The sequence below is a fragment of the Neodiprion virginianus genome, chromosome 1, assembly GCF_021901495.1.
Source record: "Neodiprion virginianus isolate iyNeoVirg1 chromosome 1, iyNeoVirg1.1, whole genome shotgun sequence".
NCBI lineage: Eukaryota > Metazoa > Arthropoda > Insecta > Hymenoptera > Diprionidae > Neodiprion > Neodiprion virginianus.
The window spans coordinates 14,588,221-14,602,968 of record NC_060877.1 but is presented as its reverse complement, the minus strand read 5'-3'; the positions used below and the strand labels follow the sequence as shown (position 1 = coordinate 14,602,968).

The 14,748-nt window shown below is 36.7% G+C and overlaps 2 protein-coding genes across 3 annotated transcripts in view; both read left to right on the top strand.

The window, feature by feature from the left end:
* LOC124299423 (annulin) overlaps positions 1–14,748 on the top strand; it is a 424,310-nt gene that overhangs the window by 132,542 nt on the left and 277,020 nt on the right. The gene's annotated exons all lie outside the window — the stretch shown is intronic.
* On the top strand, positions 4,495–5,943 carry LOC124300052 (uncharacterized). The gene is made up of 2 exons (XM_046753724.1): positions 4,495–5,100; positions 5,615–5,943. Exons 1-2 carry the CDS (start codon positions 4,716–4,718, stop codon positions 5,824–5,826), a joined length of 597 nt encoding a protein of 198 aa, XP_046609680.1. The 5' UTR covers positions 4,495–4,715; the 3' UTR covers positions 5,827–5,943.

Here is a 14,748-nt window from a genome sequence, read left to right as displayed (position 1 = left end):
TATGTATTAATGTTTATAGGATGAAAAAAAAGTGCAAAACACACAAGTTCTGATACCGAATTACTGAAAATTCAAAAGCGGTTTCTGGTTGATAAATTAGGTTTTAATTTAGAGTATACAGATTAGTGTGATACACATAATGAAATTGAAAAATGTGCATTGTACCGTTCAGAATAATTGAAATCCTTTGCATGTCCGTTATCGTGAGCAATGTCTGTTTAGTTGTGATTGTGAAGAGCTCTGTTTAAACCTTGTTCATAATATTGTTCATTAGAAGTGTGTTCCTTTCCATTGGCACGATCGTTAACAACATCCGTCAAGTTAAGGCTCCGAGAAACTGCGACCTAACCTGGTTGCTTGCTAGTTGCGCATTCTATGTTCAATGATGAGATGAGAAACCGATGTTTTTGGCGACTGTGAATAGAGAATACGTAAGGAACAGAATTAAATTAACGAAAAGTAATGAGAATGTATATAAAGTCTGGTTTTGAAATCAGTGTAATTTACAGGTTGAAATTAATAAATGTGCATTTTAACATACAGATAATTATTGAGTTTCTTTCCATTGTCACAATTGTGAGTAGTGCCCATTCACAGTCAAGACAAATAAATAACCTTTTACCTGTATTTTTTCTGAACATCTTTGTGCATCATGAGGAATGCTAGTGCTGCGAGCAAGACGACACTTCGACGGTTGCATAGAATAACCGGCTATCTCGAGTCAGGCTTGAAAAACCGGCTACCTCAGCTCGGCTTTAAAAACCGGCTATTTCGAGGTTTGCTTGGAAAACCGGTTATCTCGAGTTATCGTTGAAAAATCGGCTATCTCGAATTTTGCTTGAAAACCCGGCTATCTCGAGTTAGGCTTGAATAACCGGCTATTTCGAGTAAAGTTCAAAAACCGGCAATTTCGCATTTGAAATTTTTTGGCCGCAAATTAAGTTGGTAGCACTGTCGGGCTGAATACGAAATTCGCCAGCGCCTCACAAAATTCATACAAGCTCCGTTTTGTGAATGTAGGTATTATATGGTTATCATAATTACACTTAACGTCATTACCAATTTAATGACATTACCAATTTAATGTCATTATGCCGAAATGATAATCTTTAATTTTATCTCAACATACACCTGATGCTTTATACACTACGTAGATAAGCATATAATACCTACATTCACAAAACGGAGCTTGTATAAATTTTGTGAGGCGCTAACGAATTTCGTATTCAGCCGAACAGTGCTACCAACTTAATTTGTGGCCGAAAAATTTCAAATGCGAAATAGCCAGTTTTTGATCTTTACTCGAAATAGCCGGTTATTCAAGCCTAATTCGATATAGACGGTTTTTCAAGTACACCTCGAAATAGCTGGTTTTGCAAGCCTAACACGAGAAAGCCGGTTTTTCAAGCCTGACATGAGCTAGCCGGTTATTCTACGCAACCATCGACTTGATTAAAGATCCCAGCACTCTTAGGCGGTCATCACACGACGAAAACCACGATCCAACTATCTGGAAGCAGGCTGCGGAGCGCGGGACCTAGATAGACAACGAAAATTACAAAACCGACGGCCTGGATGTATAGAACTACGGTCGCCAGGCCTAGACATCGAAAGCCACGACGCGGCCAATCAGCATGCGTCAAATATCAATTTACGGATTTCACGGAGCACAGGATTAGGTTGGATAGGCAATGACTAATCCAGTAGTGGAGCTCGTCACTGAACAGTGGTATAAAGCTACGTCTGCTGCGCTCACGGGTAGCCATTTTCAGATTTCGGACGGCCATTTTTATGCAGTTTTGTCAATTTTTCATTCGTCCATGCCTCAAGATTTCAATAATGTTTTCCGTTCAAGAGCACGTTCGGATTCACGTCAATAGCAATGGTGGGCGAGATTTCAATGGTGTGAAATCCTCTTTTAAAGTTGAACTGAATGCGTTGAACTCATAGCCGTTCGCCATTTATTGAGGTTCCAAACCCAGGGGCGGAGAAGAAGAAGAAAAAGAATTTTCATTTTACATCAACTTTGGCTGTTAATAACGCCAAAACTCGGAGACAGATTTCAATCCAATTCATAAAGCAAGGTCAGATGACAAGATCTTTCTGTTCTGTGAGTTTTGTTAGACAATATTCACTTGTTCCAGAGATATGACACCCTGATTTCAAGCAGAACTTGGGCCGGGTAAATGATTCTCAGCTAGCGCTCACCGGCCTACGGGTACTTGGCGGCGATTCGCTGCCGCGAATCTTGATACCGGTAACCCTACTGCAGCGAGTTGTGTTTGCGAACAACAAAAAAAAAACTAACTAAGCTACCACACCAGTCTTTCGCTAACACTGATTCACGGGAATCTACTATAGATGAATAAATTTCACGTTTCCCGGCGTACAGTGAAGAGTGATCTACCATAATCAGGGTCGTAATCATGAGTGATTGCATCGCCGAGTACAATCCAATTAGCGCCATGGTGAAGAAATTGGTATAAGTCAAGTTCAGAGTGTAGAGGGACTTCCCCCAGCATGATGTCTATCAGACATGACCTACCGTGAATTTCATGTAAAGTTTGGAAAAATAATAAATGAAGAAACTAATAAATATATGATAATAAATAAATGAATAAATAAATACACGCTACTTTATTGAGTAAAGACATCTGTTCAAAGCATTTAACCATTATTTTGAAACATTATATTTTCCCCACCGCCACCTATCCGTAAAGGTAGCCATCTTGTGACTTTAAAACAAAGCAGAGTTCATCATGTTCATCAGTTCAGATGGAACAACGAATGATTGCTAAATAGGGCGTCACCAACGACAAACCTATGGTAATGCTCTCATGGGTATCACTCACTGTCGGTAAGGGTAAAGGTAACTTCATCTTGCGGCAGACGTTCAAAACAAAATAGGTCTGACCCATAAAACAGTGACTGATAGATAAAGGGGGCATCACCTAGGTAAACAGTTCGGTCGGCAAAATGCCAATTTATCCAACAACAACAAATTCAAAATGTCTGCTCATCCAACAGCACAGTATCTCATCATTGAACTTTCTGTAGGTAAGAAGACGTGAAAATTCAAAATATCCGTTCATCTGACTGCTGAAATTCAAAATGCCCACCTATTTAACTGAAAAAATTCAAAACGTCCGCCCGTTTTACCACACAAAATTCAAATTGCCCGTTACTAAATCTTATTGTAGCACTCTCTGTCGCTAAAATCGACCGGTAATATAGGCGGTGCCATCCATGATGTTGCTTCAGTCAGTAACGCCTCCGTTTGAAAACTTACCTGGCGCAGGTAACTCAACGACTGTCGGTAAGGTAGATATCAGGGAGTGACCTTGTTGGTTCGCCGCCATTGTGAGACAGGATTGTCATATATGTATATGTATAGATATAGGAGCAGGCTCGGCGTGCCCGCCGTATGTCCCCTCCACGCGCCGCCACATATACCTCCTATTCCAACGAAGATTGAGTCTCATAGAAGCGTACGGCCTGCAGGCTATTTGAAGCAAGAAAAGTTTGGGTGCTCGGACGAGCTATCCTCCCAACAGCTAGGTGTCGCTAGTGGCACCTTTGCTTGTGTGGCTCACATACAGCGCTCTATACTAATGCGTACAGTGTCGGTGTATTGGCTCCGACCGGCGAGTTGGGGTGATCGTACCAACTCTCTACTGTCGACCGAAGGTAGAGCGATCTTACGGGTTTACGAGTCGCGGAAAGTTTTGCTTCAAGCGGCCCATAAGCCGTACGCTTCTATGTGACTCGATCTTCGTTGTCTATAATCAGCCGATTGATCGTTCGTGAAAGTAGCGAACATGTGTTGGTAAAGCGTCTTCCTTCACAACACAATAAAATGTATTCTCCTCGGCGCGAAGAACGAAGGAGCATGCGGATATGTATTATATATGTTAGACCTGTTCTTAAGAAGGGCAAAATCGAATTTTAATGGTCTTACCCCCGAAATTGGTTCGTAATAATCCAAAAAAAATGTCGGAATTTTTTTTAATTTTTCCCTCCATATTTACCCACCGCTAGGAAGCCTCACTTTTTCCCATAAGAAAAGCATTGATTTTTCGTGATTTTTAATCTTTTTTTTTACCGCTGGTCTAAGTATCAGCTAGAAAATCGTAAATTCTCAGAAAATGTTGACAGTTATGTTACTTTTTTGTCGAATTTTTTGGAATTTGTTACAAGCATTTTTGGGCTAGATCAATCATATCTTTATTCTCTATATGTTGCGAAAAACGCGGAAAAAAGCAAAAAAAAGTCGAAGAACGTCGTTTTGAGAGCTAAAAATAGGAGGAATGAAATGGCAGAGGTTACAAAAATAAGAAACTTTTCGCTGAAGATGGTAAATTCTCAGAAAGCGCTGAAAATATAAAAAAAATCGAAAAGTATCTTTCAGAGGTCTAAATATCGAAGTTAAAATTAGTTAAGGTAGTTCCGTATGTACACGTATCAGCCAAAAGTTTCGACCGCAGTGTAAGATCTCATACGTACGTGGCGCTGCCTGTCTCGAACTTTTGGCGATGCTGTACACTGTTCATGTCCTACACAATCACACTTTATGCATGGATAGGGCCCCTACACATATAGAGAGCGCCTCTGTAAACTTGGCAACATCGCAATTTTTCAGTATATAGTAGCGTTCAACGTGAAAGTGTCAGAGTTCTGTAAAGTTATATTTGTTTTGTGAAAAAAAAATCTTGATAATGGCAACCCAAACGCGATTCAAGGGTCAGTTTGTGAAGAAAAAAGTGCTCGATAAAAAACTAAAGGCAGTTTCCGCCATGTGTCGAGCGAATGCCGCTAAACGAGAGGACAGTGGACATAACCTCCATGATCGGCAACAAGAATTTGCTGTCGAAGGGCGCCGAATCGTCGATTTAGAATATCTGGCCCAACAATTGAAGTGTATTCGCTGCAAAAAAGATATTTTATTGAGGAAAGCGGTGAAAGAAACGCGAATGGGATTGAACTCAATTCTGCACATTGCCTGCGACGAGTGTTGTTCTATAACCCAAGTACGCACAGGCAAAACACACGTAACGTTGGAAAATAAGACGCACGCTGATGTGAATACAAAAGCTGTATTGGGTGAGTTATTTTTTCAATTATGCAAAATATAAAAATCAATTCGAAGAACGGATTAACCTGCCAAGGATATGCCTAATATCAAAATGCATTTTACAGGTGTTAAGATTAATTACTTTAACCATGATACATGGAAACTAGATTTAAGATAGCACTAAGCGCAATCTGAATGCGCCTTAAGAATCTCTTTAAGTTGTGTAGCGACATGCGCAGAACACAAAATGACAAAACTAGTCAGTCAGTCAGTAATGGACGTGTCAAAAGACAATAAGAAAGCTGTAAGAGAATCCGTCTCGATCGTCATTACCTTGTGCAATACACCGTCAGTCAGACAACAAAATTAATGTCAGAATATCACTCTATATTAACACATAACGTTTTTACTGAAACAAGAACAAAAGGCGCCTTTTTTTTGTTATTATGTCAAGAATCTTATTCAACAAATAAAGTCAACAAATACAATAAAAGGCTGTATTTTACTTCACTCTCGATACCCATCTTCAAGTCGCAACAACAGGTGCAGTTCATTCTGGCATTGGAGAAACGGCGTTGAACAAATTGTTGAATTGTTTAAACATCCCAACCATCGGGTCCCATGTTTTTAAAAAATATGAAAGAGAAATTGGACCAGCATTGGAAGCTGCTGCGAAAGATTCCTGCCGTAGAGCTGCTGAAGAGGAAAAGAAATTAGTTATAGAGAATATGGAAAGATTGTGCCAGGAATTGTAAGTTTTCACAACAATCTAATATTTCTATAACAATCCTACATCCCAGTGGATAAGACTGAGACGGCGCAAGAGCTCTCACTAGCATCTGAGTTCATTCGCAGTATCACCTTTGCATACTGGAATGCAGGATTGCTATAGATTTTTTCCAGCGCCTCGACATCAAGTATTAACTTGCGGTCAAGCTGCTAATGTGACTTCAGTGTTTATTGTTGTGAAAAAAAAACGTACGTATAATTTTTGCAAATGTGACTCATCACAATAATTAACTCCACGGTGTCTGTTATCGTAATGAAAATAGTTATCATGGCATACAACACCGTAAGAAATTTTGTGAAATAAATTTTACTCCCGGAGTGTATACAATGTTTTGTTTTTGTTTACTACAATACACATAACCTGTGTTTTACTTGAAAACAAATTATTCTGATAATAAAATGTCTGACAGTAATAATTTAGAGAGTGAAAGTGATCAGCCTCCTGCAAAAAAAGCAAAATCACCCGATGACACACTATCAAGTCATCAGTAAGTTAATTATATTTTTATAATTAAAGTGTGCATTTATCTGTGCATTAAGCACGCGTATATTTGGTGTGTTTTAACGCCAGTAAATGTAAAATTATACTGATTTTTATTTTAGCTTCCTTTAACACTTATATATATTTTTTTAGAGTAAATAATAAAAAAAAAGAACGTCAAAAACAATACAGGGAGCAGAACAGAGACAAATTGAAGCAGCGTGAAGCTGAAAGAAGAGAACGCATACAATATTCACAAAGTATTGCCGGACCATCTACATCTTCAAACACAAATAGAATAGAACTGCATAATGAAGAAATAATTACTGCTCAAAGTTCATCTGGTTTGGAAAAAATATAGCCATCATCCATTCAAAGAAATGATCAAGGGAATGAACTAAATGCTCTCAAAAAAAAAAGAGAACGTCAACAGAGATACAGAGAGCGGAACAGAGATAAATTGAAACAACGTGAAGCGGAAAGAAGGAGGTGTCTACAAAGTGCAGATGTGATTACAGAATTATCTACTCCAAATATAGAATTTTCGAAGAATACAAAGATATACTAAGATCTGGTATTATTAGACCAAGAATATTCTATAAACGACATCCGTCCGAAAAATGGCACAATACTTTCAATCCATTTGTTTTTAATGTCTTAAAGTCAAATATGGATTTTCAGATAATTACTGAAGAATATTCTTGCGCGGCATATGTCGTTGAATATGTAAATAAAACCAACAGAGGCATTAGCAATTTACAACGCAAAATAATAGAAGTTATGAATGAGAATCCAGAATTCGATATTGTTGAAATAACTCATAAAATGAGCGTTGACATGCTGAATACTATTGAGATGAGTAGTCAAGAAGCTGCTTGGTATCTTTTAAGGTTACCAATGTCTAAATCGTCAGTAGCGATTCAGTATATTAACACTTGTTGGCCTATTGAACGACAGAGGATAAGAAAAACACAAAAACAAATTGATGAACTTGATGACGACTCTACTGATATTTGGAAGGAAGATTGGCATGACAAGTATCAAAAACGGCCAGAAGAATTAGAAGGAATTTCTTTAGCACAATTTGTTTCAAACTACACTAAAAACAGAAAGGGAGAGTACGTCAGAAAGAAGCAGCCTCAAGTTATTCGTTATAGGAATTATGACATGACTCAGGATTACAACGAATACAGAAGAGAAATGGTGACCTTACATATACCATTTAGAAATGAAGACAGAAATATTAGCAGATATGAAATTCACAACTATATATGATGAACACGAAAACGAAATTTTAGAAAAACGAAAAGAATTTGAGTCAAATATTGATATTCAAAAGACAATTGACATATGCCGACAATTATGTCATGAAGGTGAGCTAATAGATGACGAATCAGAAGTTCGAGACGTTGCTACAAGATTTCCAGAGCCAAACCCCTTTGAAGAATTGTACAGAAATCCGAACGCTGCGGTTAATGAAGATTTACATATAGCTACGCTTAAAAACTTGGGAGCAATAGCCAAAAGAAGAGAAAATATCATGAGTAATGATCGTTTTTGCGAACTCATGAGAAGCGCTAATGAAAAACAAAAAGATTTGCTGCTACACATGATTCATCACAATTTATCTGTAGAGAGATCACCTTTACAATTATTTTTTACTGGGCCAGCTGGATGTGGAAAAACCTTTGTAATAAAATTGATAATGGAAATATATAACAGATTTTCTGATAATGATGGGTTCTGCAATTCATACATTACGTGTGCTTCGACTGGTAAAGCTGCAGTAGCTATTAACGGAACTACTGTTCATACTGCATTGAAAATATCATTGTCAAAACTAATTCCGTTGTCAATAGAAACAGCACAACAATATCGATGTTTATTTAAATATGTCAAAGTTTTAATAATTGACGAAATCAGTATGATTGGTGCCGAGCTCTTGAACCAAATAGACGCAAGACTAAAGCAAATAACCGGAAATTTTGATGAAAATTTTGGTGGTCTAGACATTATTTTTATTGGAGATTTGCGACAATTACCTCCAGTTCGTGCAACTCCAATCTATAAGCAGTCTAAACAACGGATGGTTGGACCCTTACTTTGGCGAGGATTAAAATTCTATGAATTAACTCAAATAATGCGTCAAGATAACGAAATGTTTGCTTCTATTCTCACAAAAATTGGCAGTGGTATTATTTTAAATGATGATGAATTAGCCGTTATCGAGTCTAGATTTTTTACGAAGGAAGAAGCCTTGCGCCTGTGTCCAAGTGGTGTACGATTATTTCATGATAATGTATCAGTTAACGCATATAACGTACTAGCTTTACAAACTGAAAATAAAATAGATTCATTTGCAATGGACATTATTTCTGGTTGTACTAATCATGAACAGGAAGCAAACATGAGACAAAAACTACAAAAGTTATCAGTGATTGATACTGGAGGTTTGCCATACGAAATCATTCTTGTTATTGGAAAACCTTATATTATTACAACTAACATAGATGTGGTAGACGGTTTAGCTAACGGCGCCGTTGGAAAGCTGGTTCATATAGAACAAAATGATGAAAATCAAGTAACTCGCATATGGCTCGTTTTTCCAGATAGAAACACTGGTATGATGGCTAGAAGAAAAGCCGCTGCCTTTCTTGCGGAACATAATATCGATAGACATGCTGTACCTATTGTACGTCGAACTTCAAGTATATCACTCAATAATAATAAAACTATTGTGGGAAAAAGAAATCATTTTCCATTGATATCTGGATGTGCTATGACTATTCATAAGTCTCAAGGAGGTACATATGACGAGGTGGTCTATGAGTATAGTAAAAGTCATTCCATTCCATTACTTTATGTAGCTTTAACACGAGTAACACGTCTTGAAGGGTTGTTTATATGTAACAGTCAGGATAACTTAAGATTTTATCATGGAAGAAGAGTAGATCCATCAGTTTCAAATTTACAGCAAGAATTTAAAAGATTATCTCTAAACAAACTTACTACATTGCAGGGACTGATCACTGAATTAATAAACTCCAGAAATAAATTAACCATTTACACTTTAAACTGCCAAACTCTCAGAAAACATACTACTGATTTACAAGATTCTATTTGTCAAAGGAGTAACTTTTTATTACTAACTGAAACATGGCTTCCTGCAGATGAATCAGTTGACTTACCTAATTTTCATTGTATAGCTAAATTTAAGAGGCAAAATGTTAGAGCCGCTGGAGTTGTCATTTATAAAAACAACAATACTTCACATATTACTACATTCAACATGGATTTAGTAGTTCAAAATGCTACAGAAGTTCATGTCGCCCAAACATCTATTGGCGATATGTGTGCTTCACATGTTAAACTAGAAGATGGAAGTGAATTGATAATGATTGTTGTGTACATTTCACCTAATAAAAAAATAAATGACATCATTTCATTTTTACACGACAGATTATTTCCGTACAGTCATAGAGGTTCAATAATTTTCAAAACCAATAAAGATAAACTACCGTTGATTTTAGCTGGGGATTTCAATGTAAATTTTGCAAAAGATGAATCAACGCCATTAATTACGTTTCTCCAAGAAGAATTTCAATTGCAAATTAACAACAATCCAAGAGAACCTACCACCAGATACGGAACAACAATAGATGCTGTATTTATTAGATATCTTGATAATGTTACGTCCAATACTTTTGTAACATACTTCAGTTACCATCGACCAATTGTCACAATATTACCGTCGTCAGAGGCAACATCAAATATAACTATTACCGAAGTCACTGATTAAACAAATTAAGTAGTTACGATTTGAAATGAATTCGTAAATTTTTGTATTTAATGCAAATAAATGTTTATTAAATAAACAGTCATCATTTTCTGAAAAAAAAAATCGTAATATTTTATTTTATCATTATGTCATATTTTGTTCCTATCGCAATCTGTTCTTTTCTGCATATTACTTTTACAAAATAATGTTGATGTTTCACATCTGCCAGGCGTCCCGTGACGGCTCACATTTTTTTAAATAGCAAATATGGTTATACTTGATATTTTAAAGAATTTGTAACTTAGAGTTCGGTTACAAGGTGGAAAATTTTATATAACTTTTCGCTGTTGAAACTATTGCAACAGTGACATAATGGCATATGTAATAGATATATGTATGGTGATGATAAAAAACAATAAATTGGAATAAAATGCTTATCGTTCTTTTCGTTATCAGGCCACTAGATATAGTCGACGAAGTTTATCCATTCGCGCGGACCCTTGGCTCTCTCACTAACCCTAACCTTCATCCTCAAACAATCGACGATGATGTAAGGAGAAGAGATGAATTTGACACAGCAATAGGGAACATCGTGAATATCATCGTTTCCTATGATATGGGCTGGAGCAAGCGGGGCAATGGCCGAAGCTACAATAGTTTAAATGGCTATGGTACGATTGTCGGTTTTCTGAGTGGAAAAGTGCTGGACTTTGCAGCGCGAAATCGGAAATGTAGAATGTGTACCAACGGCCACAGCAAATCCGATCACGAGTGTAGGCAAAATTTTTGCGGCTGTGCGAAGGCGATGGAGTCTGACGTAGGCGCCGCTCTAGTCAACGAGAGTTCGATTCTCAAAGATATCGGGCTGAACGTGAGAGTTCTGATAGGGGACGAGGATAGTTCAACGATCTCAGCAGTACGTCAGGGAAATCTTCAAACAGTCTTCAAACTCGCAGACAGCAATCATTTGAAGAAAAATTCTGCCAATGCTTTGTGTGAACTACGAAAAGGTTACAGTGAAATGAGAAACAAGGAAGTTATTCCTCATTTGAAAAAATGTTTTTCTTACGTACTCGTGCAAAATAAAGGACATAGTGCCGAGTTGGGGAAAACTATTCGCAATATCCCTGAGCATGTTTTTGGCCAGCATGAAAATTGTGGAGTTTGGTGTAAAGGTACACATAAAATTGAACTGAAAAATCAGCAATTATACACCAAGCTTTCAGAGCTATTTGGCAAATATGCTGACAATGCTGCAAAATTTTCTGTTGCTGCCTCCAGTCAAGCGAATGAAAGTATTAACAATATAATGGCTCACAAAGCACCTAAAAATTGCTGCTACAGCCTGAGCGAATCAGGGGACTACCGATTAGCTAGCACTGTATGCACGAAAAACGAAGGCGAAAAGCACATCATGGACGTCAACTCGAAATTGAATGTATCACCGGGGAAGCACACTGCATCTTTCGCGAAGGTGTTGGACACAAAAAGAAAAAAACGAGGGATGAAGGCAAAATTACCAACAACTAAACTCGAAGAAATTTATTGGCACGAAAAAAAGAAGCCTCCAGGAAGTCGATGGAGCAATCTGAAGGGATTCAATATGAAACTAACTGCGGCATCAACTCTTGTTTAGAGAGCAGGGGAACTGTTGATTTTCGACTTCTCTTAGATATTTTGCCAACCATCGCAGTATCGGTAGACAGCTGCAATATAATATATTTCGATTTGGAGACGTCTGGGTTCTCGAAGGACTCAGAAATTTTACAAATCGCAGCAAAATTTGAGAATTCAACACTCAGCGTCTATCTCCATCCGTCCAAGTCGATTGATGCTGATGCTTCCCGGGTTACGGGGTTGAAATACGTTGGACGAAAACTGTATTTCCACAGCAAGGAAGTAGCCACAATTGCGCCTCGTGAAGCTCTAATTTCATTTCAACAGTTTCTCGAATTTTCATCGAAGCCATACGTTTTTGTTGCTCATAATGCATCGTTCGACTCCTCTCATTTACTGCGATATATAATAGATTACGGTATGATCGAGAGTTTTAAAAATACCGCAGGGTTTTCAGATAGTTTGACTGTGATGAAAAAAGTTTTGCCTGAACGAAAAGCCGAAAAAAAAAGTTTCAATTTACCAATTTTAGCCCGCGACTTATTGAATTTCGGAACATCCGATAAATTTCATGAAGCCCTATACGATGTTGAAACTCTCGAGAAATTACGTGATACTTTTGCCAAAAAGGAAATGTTTCTTGAAGTTTGTAAGCTTTAAAAAGAAGTGATAATGGTGAAACTCCTGTTACCAAGTCTAAAATATTTGAAAGGCGTGATATCAAATCAAATGATTTTGAAAATAGCAGGAGCCGGAATTCATTATGAAATTTTAAAAGAGGTGTACGCGAAAGATGGCGACATCGGAATAAAATTTTTATTATCGGAGAAAACGATCTCAGGTAAACCACGGGTTACAAAAGCGAAAAAAATAATCGAGACGGTAGTTGAACACCTGAGAAACAAGGGTTAATTTTTGTTCATCAATAATTGATATTTCTATTTGAAAGTTTTTATTTGACAAAAATTTTATTATCGTTATCAGTATTTAAAAAAAAAAAAGTTATTCATTGAATTTATTTTTACTTTGTCCGCAATTTTTGTTTTTATATATATATATATATATATATTCTATTCATTTGTATATTCACACACACGACCATAGTATATATGACACAATATACATGAATAGTACACAATATATACGAATAAATAAACGAAATTGAATTGATTAAAACAACAAATTTATTTTCCATCCTTGTCGTAATTATTGAAACCTACGAAAAATTTTACTAACGCGGTTTTTGCGACGCGCGCATCTGTTCCCTGCCGCCGTACACTGTTGCCGTTTCGTCACAGCTGATCGTATCTCCGTTCCCCGTCGCGTAAGATTATTCATTTTCATTAATCGATATCTTCGAAACTAAAAGGTGAAAAATATATATATTTTTTTTAAATTAATCCTACAGTAGTGCTCAACACGCGAGTGATTTTTCAATGAAGTCGTAAGATCCGTTCGGGAGCTATCATAAAAAATGTAGACAAAGTCCGTCAATTTGCGTGTTAGGTATAGGCCGTGCGTGCAAAAAGATCGATTTTTAATTGCAAATATCTTCCAAACGGGACGGTGAATCGGTTTCAAATTTTGTGAGTCGGTCCATGGAGGTTGTTTTTACACCATACTAAAATTTCAGGCCATTCCTAAGATTTGGACAAAACTACAGAACTACCTTAAGTCTTCACACATTTTATTATTATTATAGAGTAATAGAACAGAACTTCTAGTTTATAAATAGTATTTATAAATATTATTTATAAAAATGGTAACACAACTGTCAACATTTTCTGATAATTTACGATTTTTTAGCTGATAATTACGGCAGCGGTAAAAAAAAGATTCAAAGTCACGAAAAATCAATGCTTTTCTTATGGGAAAAAGTAAGGCTTTCTAGCGGTGGGTGAATATGGAGGGAAAAATTTGAAAAAATTCTGACGTTTTTTTTGAATTATTACGAACCAATTTCGGGGGTAGGACCTTGAAAATTCGATTTTGCCCTTCTTAAGGACAGGTCTAATATATATCTATAAAGGCCAAGCATCATAACATTTTTACATGACATACATTTTTTGCGTATAAAACTGAAACTAATCAAGCAAAGCTAGAGATGCGATTAGCGCTTCGAATAAAGGTTGGTTTTAGTTATTGCCCTTGTGAGTTAGCATTGTAGTTTGCGATTAACGCTGTATTTCGTAGTGAACGATCGCGGTTAGCGTGTCGGGTCAGATTTTGTTTTTGGTTTTTGTTTTATCGTTTATTATTAAAGGCAGCGACCTAGGCTTAAGTTTCTTCTGGATTAAGTTTTTTTTTTTAGACCCAAGTATTTGATTTTGAACCGCGAAGAGCGAATATTGAATTATTCTTTCTTTTGTTTTGTATCATCGCTGTCGTGGAATATATTATTTTATTTTATTTTATTTTGTTAAATAACATTGTTGTCGAGTGTCTCGCTGTCTCTCCTCAAGAATTACCCCTCCCCTCTTCACGGTACTGAGCTACCGAGTTAATTTTCGAGGTATAGCGAATTAACGATTTTGAGGCGTGTTAATTACGCCAGCCGCCCAACAAAATTTCGCGATATTGTTTTTAGATCCAGGTCACATCGTGGACCGCCAAATTATTGTGTAGGGGAGTGCGGTATAATGGGAGCCTACTAAGGGAAAACTTTAATAAAAACCACATTTATCAATTTTCTTATAATTTTCAATTAGGAACTCTTAGAACAGTCATTTAGATATGTTTTAATCACAGTTAGAATTAACTAGAGTCATATATTAAGATACAATAACGATTTTACAAAAAAAGTCAATCGCTCCCATTACCCGACACGTGCGGGTAATGGGAGCCCATTTCACGCTTATATGGGAAATGTGAGCCATAATATTTAGTCTTCCGCAAAAATTTAAATTGTAGTTTAACTGTCATCTTAGTTAGTTACTATGAATTATTCATTCTAACACAAATAAAAAAATTAACTTTTTAAACAAAAACAAGAAAAATAAAGATAAAATTATT